The 13,390-nt window shown below is 39.9% G+C and overlaps 2 protein-coding genes across 3 annotated transcripts in view; both read right to left on the reverse strand.

The window, feature by feature from the left end:
- LOC123498778 (AT-rich interactive domain-containing protein 1B-like) overlaps window positions 1-1,821 on the reverse strand; it is a 33,734-nt gene extending 31,913 nt beyond the window's left edge. The window contains exon 1 of the mRNA XM_045246196.1: window positions 1,586-1,821. Within this exon, the coding sequence (XP_045102131.1) occupies window positions 1,586-1,598 (13 nt within the window). The 5' untranslated portion in view covers window positions 1,599-1,821. The remainder of the gene's footprint in view (window positions 1-1,585) is intronic.
- Window positions 1,822-8,997: 7,176 nt separating this feature from the next.
- Window positions 8,998-13,390, reverse strand: part of LOC123498395 (CCR4-NOT transcription complex subunit 1-like) — a 29,048-nt gene continuing 24,655 nt past the window's right edge. For both annotated transcript variants that reach the window (XM_045245501.1, XM_045245500.1), the window contains exons 35-38: window positions 12,990-13,316; window positions 12,656-12,839; window positions 12,179-12,446; window positions 8,998-11,089 (exon numbers count right to left, since the gene is read on the reverse strand). In XM_045245501.1, the coding sequence (XP_045101436.1) occupies window positions 11,020-11,089; window positions 12,179-12,446; window positions 12,656-12,839; window positions 12,990-13,316 (849 nt within the window). In that variant the 3' untranslated portion in view covers window positions 8,998-11,019. The remainder of the gene's footprint in view (window positions 11,090-12,178; window positions 12,447-12,655; window positions 12,840-12,989; window positions 13,317-13,390) is intronic.

A 13,390-nucleotide genomic window follows, 5' to 3' on the forward strand; every position in this document is an offset into this window, starting at 1 on the left:
AGAGAGAGAGAGAGAGAGAGAGAGAGAGAGAGAGAGAATGCGTATGCAGTTTAATGATGAGTTGTCAAGTATATATTTTTGTTTTATTGTACTTATTCTATTTAGTTTCCTCAAAAGCTAGAAAAAAAAATAGAACGACATACGAGTTTGCGCCGCAGGACATTGCAACACTTTTGTTATGTCCACTATTATCAGCTTTATCAGTTGTTACTATTATTATGGTGGCAGCCCTAGCATCACTAGTTTTGATAGTAGTAGTAGTAGTAGTAGTAGTAGTAGTAGTAGAAGTAGAAGTAGTAGTAGTAGTAGTAGTAGTAGAAGTGATAGTGGTGATGGTGGTAGTGGTATCTCTATTGCTAAAAAACAAAATTAGAAGTAATACAATATAATGGCTGGGCATGATGTATCAATAAAGGGAACTGTTGTCTTCTTCAAGTGAGTGGCGGTAACTGACACACCTCAGCGGCTGTCATCGTTAGCTAACCAACTCCGGCCCGTGACTGACTACGAGCGTCATACGCGCCCGAGTTTGCGTAAAATGAAAAAAATGAAAAATAAAAAAAATACGCGAAGGTAGTGACAAAAGTTTGTGGGTAATAAAAAAAATGTCATTACGTAAAGGAAAATCGAATGACATTTTACCAGTTTTCAATATTATACCTCAATTTAAATCAAACTTTCCACGTTTACTTATATAGGCTAATTTCATTGCATATACAGAAATCATAAAATCTTCCCATCGTATAACAAACTGGAGGTTTGTGGCAAAGCGGGATTTTCTGGGATAAAGACGAAACACAGCTGCCCCGTAACTGTCTCCTCACTGTCACCTTTCACTGGAGGACATTTTGATAACCAGATCTAAGACAGCATCATATGTACACTGCTAACATAAACAGATAGGACTTCGCTCCACCTGCATTACCCACAGCCGTGCTAACTATGTAAGTGTGCAGAACCAGATCCTGTCCTGATGGCAGCTGATGAGGAAATTACTGAACACTGGCAAAAACAAACTCGAGAACAGTAGATAGATTAAATGAAATAAGTTAAAAGGTAAGTAAATATATTTGCAACTAACTAGATAGTTAACTCACTTCATTATCTATTTCATAATAAATAGACAAATAGATAAGGAAAAAAAAGTGCCTCTGCATTGGACACTGGTGCCTGGCTTGTTGGAGCAGTGGCACCCCGTGAGTGGCCAAGGGCTGCACTCAGCATATCCACAACACAGCATCCTGTTTGTTTACCCCGCTGGCGCCAGGCTGTCACGGCTCCAGAGGACAATTTCCAAAATACTTCTTTTGTCGTCATTAGTGATTCCCGCGGTAATTTCTCAGCTTTCTCAAAATTGTTCAGATATTGGAGAAAGGACATTATGGTGGAATAAAATCATTCCGATGAAGATCAGCCAAGCTAGCATCTTGTGAGGAGCGGGTAGGACATTATCAGAATAGGATAGCCTATCTAACCGAATCTATCCTACCTTATCATAACCTTGCTTTACTTTAACCAACCTGACTTAACTTCACCAGTCCCCGAGCCGGGCTGGGGCGGGGAGGAGCGGGAACGGGTATCTCACCTGAGTTCATCATCCTGGGTCAAGCTGGGTCAGGTGTCCAGCAAGTCTCTCGCGCCGCTCACGAGGTCACCATAGCGGGGCACTTATTACAATGGAGGTCACAGAGTCCGGAGGCACGACACACACAGTTTAGCACAAGCAGTGTTACAGAGTGGCCAGAACGCAGCCTCTGCTCTCACAACACGCGGCCAGCAGTGTGGATGAGGCGGCGGCGCGGGCGTGTTAGCGTCACGACAGCCAGGAAGTGACTGCCTGATGCACCTGTGAGCTCACCTGCCCGGCAGCGACGTCATCTTACATTGTCGTACCGCTTCCTGGCTGCGGTGACAGTCTGGCAGCCGTGTGTCACTCGCACTATTACTGCTGCGGCTATTATGCCGCGACCAAGAACACCCCCCCCCCCATACCATCATCATCAACGTTACTATTACTGCTGCTATTTCTGCACTTGTAGCTCTGTAATACTACAGTAGTAGTAGCAGTACTACTACTAGTTTTACTACTATACCACTACCAGCACTAATACCACTCTCTCTCTCTCTCTCTCTCTCTCTCTCTCTCTCTCTCTCTCTCTCTCTCTCTCCAGTACAATTTAATAGTCAGTTCTCCACTCTCTCCGTCAACGCTGATTCATCATACAAGTGTTGGTATTGCTCCTTTCCTTCTCTGTTGGGCCAGACAAGACCGCTCGGAGCCCTGCCAAGCACTGAGCCCGCCACCCCGGTGATAATTTCTTCGCACACTCCTGTCGTAAATCTTAATAACGTCATGTGTTGTCTATGATTCACTGACTTTGACTTACACAGGGGAAGGTGAAATTACATGTAACACTCGACGAGACTGATGAACATTAGATAAATTAATGGTATACAAATGCACAAATACATTTACACAAAGATTATGTAAACTCCTTTAGTACTGGGACACATTTCTATCTTGAGATTTGTGTACGATTAGACTATTTTATTGACATTAGGAAGGGTCCATGGAGGTGAGGAGATTAATGGCCACAGTCTTCACTGTTTCAATTCCCGACATGAGTTTCTGAAGCTGTATAAGATCACCAAAGAGTAAGCAGAATGAATATCGAAACGCATCATGGTACTTAAGAGGTTAGGTTAGGTTAAGGTGAAGGAACACCATGCACTCATGTAATTTCTGTTCTTCACTCGGATAAAACTCTAAGGCGCCGTCATTCCAAGTAGTAACGTCATTCTTATATGTATTACATTCACGTCTGATACCCAAACATCCCATTGTATCTTTGCATCCTATTATAAATCTCTGCGTTCCGTCCTAATATATGTACTTGTCTGACGAAGGCTCTTCCTTATCAATTTATTTAACGTCCTCGAGAACAGACTGCAATTCTTAGCAAGACGCCATGAATATGCATGTTTGGAAGGCTGTCAGTGAGCGCCGCGCCATAAACATCACACCAAATATTTATGAATGATCCACACTGGCTGAGGCAAGCGTGTGTCTGCTGTTTCCATACTGATCGCTAGTGTTGATTTGGGACCACGAGCGACATCAAATTTTGATAGTAGAGAGAGAGAGAGAGAGTGTGTGTGTGTGTGTGTGTTTACCTATGGTAGTTGTATTTACCTAGTTGTATATTACAGGTTTCGAGTGGGGCTCATAGTGATCTGTCTCAATATGGAGTACTCTTCGCATTATTATTAGAAAGGAAGGAATCAAAAACTTTTTGTCTCATCAATTCCCCTCCTCTAACTGACTATCTTCAGCCGGAATGTTGCATCTCTTTCTTTTATCGCTATTTTCATGTTAACTGCTCTACTGATCTTACTAACTGCATGCCTCCCCTCCTCCTGCGGCCTGGCTTCACAATAGGCTTTCATCTTCCTCTCACCCCTATTCTGTCCAACTCTGATGCAAGAGTTAACCAGTACTCTCAGTCTTTCCTACACTTCTCTAGTAAACTCTGGAACTCCCTGCCTGTTTCTGTATTCCTAACTTACTATGACTTGACTTTATTCAAGAGGGAGGTTTCAAGGCATTTGTCCCTGTCCTTTGACTATAGTTCTATCGGCTCTGTAAGGAAACCGGCAAGTGAGTGGGCCTTTTTTCTATATATTTTTGTTACCCTTGACCAGTTCTCCTCTCTTATTAAAAAAAAGTACATATATGGTAATGATGAGTAGACACAAGTACATCATATGTTATGTATTATAGGGAGACTATTATACATGTAAACAGGACTGCTGACTTTTGGGAGTTAGAAAATTCATACTGCCTATGTTTGTTTATCTGTCTAGGACTCTAGATAATTTCTTCAAATTATCCCTGCGCGCACACACACACACACACACACACACACACACACACACACACACACACACACACACACACACACACACACACACACACATTAGAGTGGAAGAGAGCTGAAGTGGTGCCCATTTATAAGGGAGGCAGTAAGGAAGAGCCTCTTAACTATAGACCTGTGTCTCTAACAAGTGTGGTCGGTAAGATTTGTGAGAGGGTGATAAAGAAATATTGGATACGGTTCCTGGAGGATCATAAGTTATTATCGGATCATCAATTTGGCTTCAGGAAAGGGAGGTCATGTGTAACAAATCTACTGAGCTTTTATTCAAGAGTGGTTGACAAAATACAAGAGAGAGAGGGATGGATGGACTGTGTATATTTGGATTTAAAGAAAGCTTTTGACAAGGTACCTCACGAGAGACTGTTATGGAAAGTAGAGATTTATGGAGGACTGAAAGGAAAAGTGTTAAAGTGGATGGAAAACTACTTGAGATGGAGGAGATGAGAACGGTAATAAGGGATGCAAAGTCGGACTGGTTGGTGGTGGAGAGTGGAGTCCCACAAGGCTCAGTGCTGGCACCAATACTTTTCCTTGTATATATTAATGACATGCCAGAGGAGTAAACAGTTATATTAATTTGTTTGCGGATGATGCGAAGTTGTGTAGGTGTGTGAAGAGTGAAGAAGATTGTGAAATTTTACAGGCAGACCTGGATAAGATTTGGGAGTGGAGCAAGAGGTGGCAAATGGAATTTAATCTGAGCAAAAGTCATGTGATGGAGATGGGAAGAGTGGAAGACGGCCAAGAGGGTCATATAAGATGGGTGAAGAAGTAGTGTTGAAAAAGGTGGAAAAGGAAAAGGATTTGGGAGTGATAATACAAGACCATGGGCAGTTTGAGGCTCATATTGATAAGATGTTTGGAGAAACGTATAATTTGATAAAAATATTGGATTAGCCTTCCATTATATGGATAAAGATATGATGAAGAAATTAATTAGTATGGTAATTAGACCAAGATTGGAATATGCTGGAGTGGTTTGGTCCCCTTATAAAAAGAAGCATATAAGGAAGTTGGAGAGATTGCAGAGAATGGCAACAAAAATGGTTCCGGAATTGGCAGAAATGACCTATGAGGAGAGATTAAAAGAAATGAATTTGCCTACCTTGGAACAAAGAAGAGAAAGAGGAGATTTAATACAGGTTTATAAACTGTTGAATGGACTGGATGAAGTGGATAATGAGCAAATGATGTTGAGAGAGGAAAACTTAAGTAGAACTACAAGATCGCATAGTAAAAAGATAGCCAAGGGAATATGCTTGAAGGATGTGAAAAAATATAGTTTCCCACAAAGATGTGTGGAGGTGTGGAATGGTTTGAGTGAGGAGGTGGTGTCAGCAAGGAGTGTGCATAGTTTTAAAGGAAAGTTGGATGTGTGTAGATATGGAGACGGGGCCACACGAGTATGATACCCAGGCCCTGTAAAATTACTAGGTGAATACAACTAGGTGAATACACACAAAATAGGCTATTGTGGTCAGTCCTATCCGAAGATCGGTCTATGAGCTCTGAGCTCGCTCCGTAATGGGGAAAGACTGGCTGGGTGACCAGCAGACGACCGAGGTGAATTACACACTTTCAGGGAAAAGCTGGATAAAAGTAGATACAAGGGCAAATAAGCCCCTTGTACAGAGTTAGCAGTTGGAGGGTCGAGAAAACTGGCAGAGACGCCTCAGAACGCCTAACTTCATAGAAGCTGTTCTAGCAAGAGATGAAATATGAAGTTTCTAGTTTAGGTTATGAGTAAAGGATAGGCCGAGAATATTCAGTGTAGAAGATGGGGACAGTTGATTCTCATTGAAGAGGGGATAGTTGTCTGAAAGGTTGTGTCGAGTTGATAGGTGGAGGGATTGAGTACTACTAAGTACTGTACGTACAGGTAATACCTATTAGTGAAAACACACTTAAGAATAGCTAGTCATGTTGTTAGGCAAACACAACAGTAAGCCACCAGTGACTAGATCAGCACTTAGGGCCCCCGCACACGAGCAACTTTTAATTGCTAGTTGCCACAACAAAAAGTTGTCACAATAAAAAAAAATTGTCGCAACGAAAAGTTGTCGGTAAGGTACACCCGCACACGAGCCACGCGATGGCGGCAACTATTGTTTAGTGTCATCATGGATACTGTGGAAGTAGCAGTGACCTGTACGCTCTTGCTCAGGAGGAAGCGCAAAAAGAGGGCAAGAAAGTACTGGGTACACCCCATAGTCAGTCAGAGGCTACTACGTGGAGCATTCCACACATTATTTGATGATTTGAAAGGGCACCCTGAAAAATTTTTCAGTTACTTCAGGATGTCACAGGAAACCTTTGGTCATCTAATGATAATAACTGGGCCACTTATAGCACACCAGGACACCAACATGAGGAAGTGTGTACCATTAGAAGAAAGGCTAGCTGTAACATTAAGGTAAGGATAAGTATGGGATATGCAAATTCATATCACATGTAATTTATTGACATAATTAATGATTCTTCTTGAAATAACAGTACAGAGAAATAAAAAAAAAAAAATCCGATAAGAGTTCTCAGAAAAGAAATAACATGACTACTTTCTTTACTACACATCACTGTAGCTGTGACTGATTTGATTTGCTATAACCAATACTTTGTGAATCATAAAAAATTTATTTCCTTATTATGTGAAAATTATAATGATTTCATTATGAAAGTTCAAGTAGGTCAGTGTCAGCTAAGTTCACTGATCCTGGTGACGAAACTGCGGTATTGATATTTGAATGAAGTAACTGAGGTTGATAATGTTGGTTGTGATAATGTTGGTGGTGACCTTCACGTAGCTGGTGCTGATGCATGTGATGCATGTCACCTGTAGGCAGGAGTGTTTGGGTGTGCTGAGACATACCTGGTATAGCAACATATGGTTGACCATTGCTTGTAGAGGGCACATTGCCATGATAAGAATGGACTCTGTGTTGGCATCATCTGTACTCTACTCATCACTTTCATTATTTCTATCTGTGCTTCAAATCTTTGCTCATCATTTAACTTTTTAAACTTTGGTAGTAGTGACATCAAAAATGCTTTATCCTCATCGCAATCTTGTTTGGTCTTTCCTCTTAATATTTCAATTAATTCTTCTTCATACCTGTTCCATGGCAGTATAACAAAATGTAGAAGGTTACCACTACAAAAGTGAAGCACATGATAGACAAGACAAATTATTATTGTAAGAAAGGATATTTTGTACGTAAGCACACACATACACAATTCTATAGACATACATACATACACAAGAATATATATATATATATATATATATATATATATATATATATATATATATATATATATATATATATATATATATATATATATATATATATATGAACATACATACATCTGAACATACATCCATAAAAACATACAGTACATATACATACATATGAACATACATCCATTAAAACATAACCTACACATATACATACATAAGAACATACATACATACGTAAGAACATACATACATACATACATACATACATATGAACATACAATATATATACATACATAAGAACATACATATATTCAGGTAGACAGCCAAGCAGGCAGATGTCTCAACAGTATTGATTAATGTTTCCTTTCAAATAAATACAATGTTTTTTACCTTTCTTTTTATCCTCAGGGGAGAGAGTATTCCAGCCACTCGCCACAGCCTCACACACCTCTCTCCACAACTTTTCTTTTATGTTCTTGTCACTGTATTCCTTTTCTTGGAAATTATAAAGAGGTGGTCTCTTCTCCACTTCTACTATGAGTGTTTCATAGTCAAATATTTCTTTAATTACAGACATGCGTCCTATCAATGCTGCAGTCAGAAAGACAGTGATAAGGCAGCATCAGTCTGGGTGGCAGCAACGAAAAGTTGCTCGTGTGCGCGCTCCCATTAATTTTGAAATAACGTTTTCTATCGCCTGCAACAGGTGCCGACAATAGTTGTGTTGTTGAAGAAATTGACCCGGCCGCAAACACCTCACAATTTTTTGTTGTCGCCTTAGGAAAAATTGTCCATGTGCGGGCAGCCATATAGATGTGTGCGTTCTATTTTTTTTTTTTTTTTTTTTTGACAACTAGCAATTAAAAGTTGTTCGTGTGCGGGGACCCTATACTGTATGGAAATTATATTGTCTAGCTATTGGAAAAAAAAAAAAAAAGTAAATAGATAAATAAATTATCTGCTTGATAATTTTTTTTTCTTTTGACCATCATGCATAGCCAACAACTCTCCAGTAACTGCGTGCATCTTAGTGTTGATGTGCATGATCGCTACCATCAACATGTTAAGATATGTTGCAAGGGCAAGCCCTGACCGCTTGTAATAATCTGAAGTTCCTTTTCTCCATTGTTTGCGTGGCACCTCTACAGGGCAGCACACTCGTTATACGGTGAGCAGGCGCGATGCCATCATGGGATCTTAGGGGCTTACTCCATCCTCCAGGACATATTCCATCGTTTTTCACTTGTAGTAGTGAAGGGTAGCTCTAACGTACCCAGGCATGAGCACCACTTGATATATTTCACCTGCTGCATAATTCCAAGGGTCACCACTACTAAATTTCCTTATTTAAACGGTTACTCTGCTTAGGTTTGAGATCCATTGATAAAAAAAAAAAAAAAATTGACACAGGTTCCTATTGTGACATGTCAGGTGACCTGAGAACTCCTCAAATAACAATTTACTCCTGTACACAATCCCACAATTCACTTTCTTTGGTTGCAGGTGAAGTTTAATGCAGATACATCATATCACGTTGTAGCTGGCTGATGTACCACACATTAACACGAAAAAAAAAAAAAAAGTTGATACCACATCTCCTTTCAGTTTGAAACCCAAACTCTGCAGTGCAAATTACTGCATATGTTCAATTGATACCTATTTTCCACAGTTGAACATCCTACTGAACAAGGATATTTTTTTTATTTCATAGCCATTGCTAAACTGGCGGATAAGCAAATTGACATCCAACCTGACGAACTGAAAAGATTTAGACACTTGCCAAAATTTCACATGAAATGACTAATGGTTAATGAAACACTGTTGCACTTTGCTACAAGAAGACCTTTATTCACATCCTTAACCTACAATGGACTAAAGAATATGACACAAACTGTTCAACTGCACATCTTGAGACGAAGTCCTTATCAACAAAAATAAACTTGAACTGTACAGCCACAGGATGTCCTGTGAACACCTCCACTCTGTTCCTCAACAACTCTACTATACAATTTCATACAAATTGGTGATTGATTTTTAACAATACTAGATTTGTATTTCTTGGCCATAAGAGAGCTGTGGCAGTCCTTCAAGCGAGGTAAGTGAAGAGTGTTGCTGTCAGGTGTGGGGGAACTGCTGTTGCTGTTGCTGCTGCTGCTGCTGCTGCTGCTGCTGCTGAGATAAGTGTTTCCCTGACTGCCTTCACACTGACACAAAGCTTTTGTCCACTTACTAAAATATGTTCCAACCTGAAGGTTTACAATTCTTACATCTAACACAGATTTGTGCTTCAACACGCCACCTCCAGGGTGCAATAGTTCAACCAAGACAAAGACCTGCTCCACCCTTGAGAGAACACCAGAGCCGTCAGCCACGGCAGTACTGCCCACCCAGCCCACTTCTTCACCACTGCGACCACCAACACCCTCCACGAAGACACTTTACAGCAGGATGAAAAGCCTCAGGATATAAGGGCACCTTATTTACTACATGATAATATTACTTACATTAACTACTAGACAGCCTTTCAAGTATATTATGAACCTAAGTAGGAAGGAGGGTGGAGTTTGTACATGCTTTGCGCCCATGATTACTTTTGCATATGGTACGAAGTGCTATCACAAGAGATGGATGATGCCATGCCTCTGAGAACCAGTCAAGCTGAAGGCATGTTCAACTCTTTGGTAACATCAGTTGCTGGTGGCACTCAGCAGTCCTTGCCACACACCTGTATCCTTGGAGGCTGAAGGAGAAACACACCTAACACTTTGTGAAGAACTTGCTTCTTTGATTCTTGCTTCATTACTGCAGAAGCTCCTCAGCAAAGGCCATCATCATTATATAGAAATCTACATCATATAATATCTAAATATCTTAGGTACATCTCATCACATAATTCCCTGGAAGTTAGATCACATGGAAATAGGTACATATCACTCAATGGAATTAGTATCTTCTCTCATTTTTGCACTCTGGCACACTGTTTATGGCTACTTTGTCTTACACACACATCTCTGTTATTACAGATACCTCTGTAAGTTTACAACCTTTAAGATGCACTTTTACTTCAGTCTGAAGGTCCTTACTATTGTAGGTTATACAGTTATTGGTCTTCTATTGATATAATTTACCAATCACCAAATCAACTCAATTTCACTATAATCCTCAAGTAAATGACTTAAGATTATCACATACCTTTACAGCATTTAATAACCACTTAAATTGCTGCAATTACCAAATAAAGCATAAACAACATTGTAATGACAAGCTCCAATGTCATAAAGAACAGCAGTAACGGCAAATTAATTTCATAAATAAACACAATAATTGCTGGAAATTTTCAAAACAAACAATATTTCACAGTAATGTTATACATCACCTGGGTCCCTTAGATATCAGAGATTTCTATAATCTGAGGTATAATGCAAATTTCTCATCATAAAACCAAGCCTGTATTATTCTGCACCTGGCATATCTTCCTCAGAGAACTAAGTCTTACAGCCATCTTCAGCGAGGAATTGATATATATAATATATATAATATATATATATATATATATATATATATATATATATATATATATATATATATATATATATATATATATATTAGAAATTCATGTCACCACATATTAACATCTATGTCAAGTAGCTTTCAGCCAAGCACCGCAAGTCACAGGACACTCTTGGCTCCTATCTGGAGCACCAAAAGTCAACATCAACACAGTCCTATACCATATAATCTCAAATCCTGCATTCTAAAATATAAAGCTTCGACTGCTGCCTGCACAGGGTGGGATGCGTGTGGTCAGGTGTCCTGCGAGGAACAGTATGTGTGCAGCACCTGTGGTCAGGCCTCGCCCTCCCTGGCAGCAGACACTTTCTGGACCATGCATGACCGAGCCACCGACTCAAACAACCTGCAACACCAAGGTCATGTGCTGTTACACACACTTACCGCAAGCAATAACCAGCTACTCATCATATTGTGCTGACTGTAAAGGTAAGACTGAAGGCTGCCCAGCAACACCTGCCTCATGCCTCCATCTCCCTCCCTTCACTTCCTTCCTTCTGTCCCTTTGTCTCTCCTGTCTTCTATGTCCTACTGGCATGACCACAGCATCTGCTTTGCAAGACACAATTCACTACACTATACGGTATGCAAGGGAAGTCTTGACACCACAGAGCCAGTCATTTCTTTTCACATTGTGGTTGAAGCTCAGTTACCTTCCTACAGAAGGAAAGATGTTCTGATGCTTTGAACACTTACTGCCAACCTTTACATTGTCCAGTGAGTAGTCAACAGCCTAACTCCTGTTTGAGTGGAAATAAATGAGAGATCATGGGCAGTCTTGTATAATGTAAGCATTTCCTCACATCTCTCCTTGCTTGTAGTCACTTTAGGCATGTTGAGAGGGTGGACTATAATTTGGCTTTGTCTGGCACACCAAACAACAAAACCACACTCTCTCTACATCAGCTGAACAGAGCTAGATGACTAACACACTGTTGCCTACTCTCTGGTCAGTGTAAAGGTTGCCAGTTAAGTGTTCCAAAAATATCAGAATGTCTTGCCTTCTCTGGAAGATAACTGTGAGCTTCAACCACTTCACGCAAAAAGAAATGGTGTTGGGTTTTTGGCATCAGGACTTTCCACCATGTTGTATATACACATTCAACAAGCATGTAATAATAACAATAATAATAATAATAATAATAATAATAATAATAATAATAATAATAATAAAAAAATATAAAAAAAAACATTAATATTGAAACTCAAATCTATATACCATTGCAAATTAAATCTAAGACATCTGGGCTCAGATACCTAGCTATATTAATTTCATATAACTTCTTTCTTGCTTTATCATTTAGTACATGATTCGATATACAACAAAATTCAGCCTCTAGATTTCTATTTTTTCAATATATATTCCTCATGCATACATGCATATATGCTGACACCTACATGTAGATAAACATGTGAACAGGCGACAGTTACTCACTTCTCAATTTCTGGAGCACACTTTACAAATTCATGGCTCCAAAACTTGAATGAGGGATTCTTGATAAGTTCAATAAAGGTGATGAGGAGTCCCCATGGATGTGGCCGGTTCACTATCAGCCTTTCCAGCAAGACTCGGGTGATCTGTTCCTGAATTGCTTCTGTGTTGGCTTCAGCAAAAAGGTGCAGGAGGGTGCAGCTGAAGTAGTGAGTGTGACTGTTGGGGTAGCGCAGCTGATTGGCGATGGCATTCAGGAACAGGTATCGGCCTGTAACAAGTGTCAGGAAAGAAATTGCAATACTTAAATATACCAATCATAGGGTGATCAAAAGGTGTGTACATTTCATATTAATTTTTAGCCTCCCTTTATACAAAAAGTACCATAATCAAAGTCTCATTACTATACATTCTAAAAAAAAAACGACCATAGAGTGACTTGCATGCAAAACAGAGATCCATGAAACAGAAAGGACTTGCCTTCAGTGTCCAAGTCAACACCAAGATTCTGAAATATGTCCATGTGGGCGGAGTGTGCAATGGTGGACATGGAAGGAGTGAGGCCCTTGCTGTGGATCTGTGCAATGGCCTGCATGCCAACATACAAAACCAGAGCATTCATCACCGACATGTTGTACCGCATTCCAGGCTCACTAGAGACCTGCTGCAGGAGTAGAAACATCTTTAGAAAAAAATGAATTCATATTCTCATCAATAATCACAATTTGGCATTGAAAACAGTACATTGTGAATATCAATGCTTAAATGTACAACTATACACATTATCATACAGATTTCAATTAATATAATGTACCTGCAAATAAGTTCTCATGTCAGAGAGAAACGTGACTGGTGTTCGGTTCTTTAAGTAGGAATCTAAATTCTTCTTGAAGTCAGGGGGCTGGATAAGGTTTGCAACAGTAGTGTGGATTTTGGGAGACACTGTAATCTCTGGTAACATGTCAACTTTAAGGTTTGGTGTGAAGGGATCTGGAAGGCGCATGTTTCTAGGAAATGCTGAAAGGATGAGGTTGCGCATCTGAATGCAGTTTGGAGGGATGACATCACAGAAACCATAGTGGTATTCACACAAGAATTCCGGAAAGTCATGCAACAGCACCAACAGCACTCGCAGGGTTCCCTGGAAAAGTAAAGTTTAATTACCAAAATTCTCAAGTTCAAATATTCTTAACATGTTTACATATTCAAAAATAC

Source organism: Portunus trituberculatus, chromosome 48 (genome assembly GCF_017591435.1).
Source record: "Portunus trituberculatus isolate SZX2019 chromosome 48, ASM1759143v1, whole genome shotgun sequence".
Classification (NCBI taxonomy): Eukaryota; Metazoa; Arthropoda; class Malacostraca; order Decapoda; family Portunidae; genus Portunus; species Portunus trituberculatus.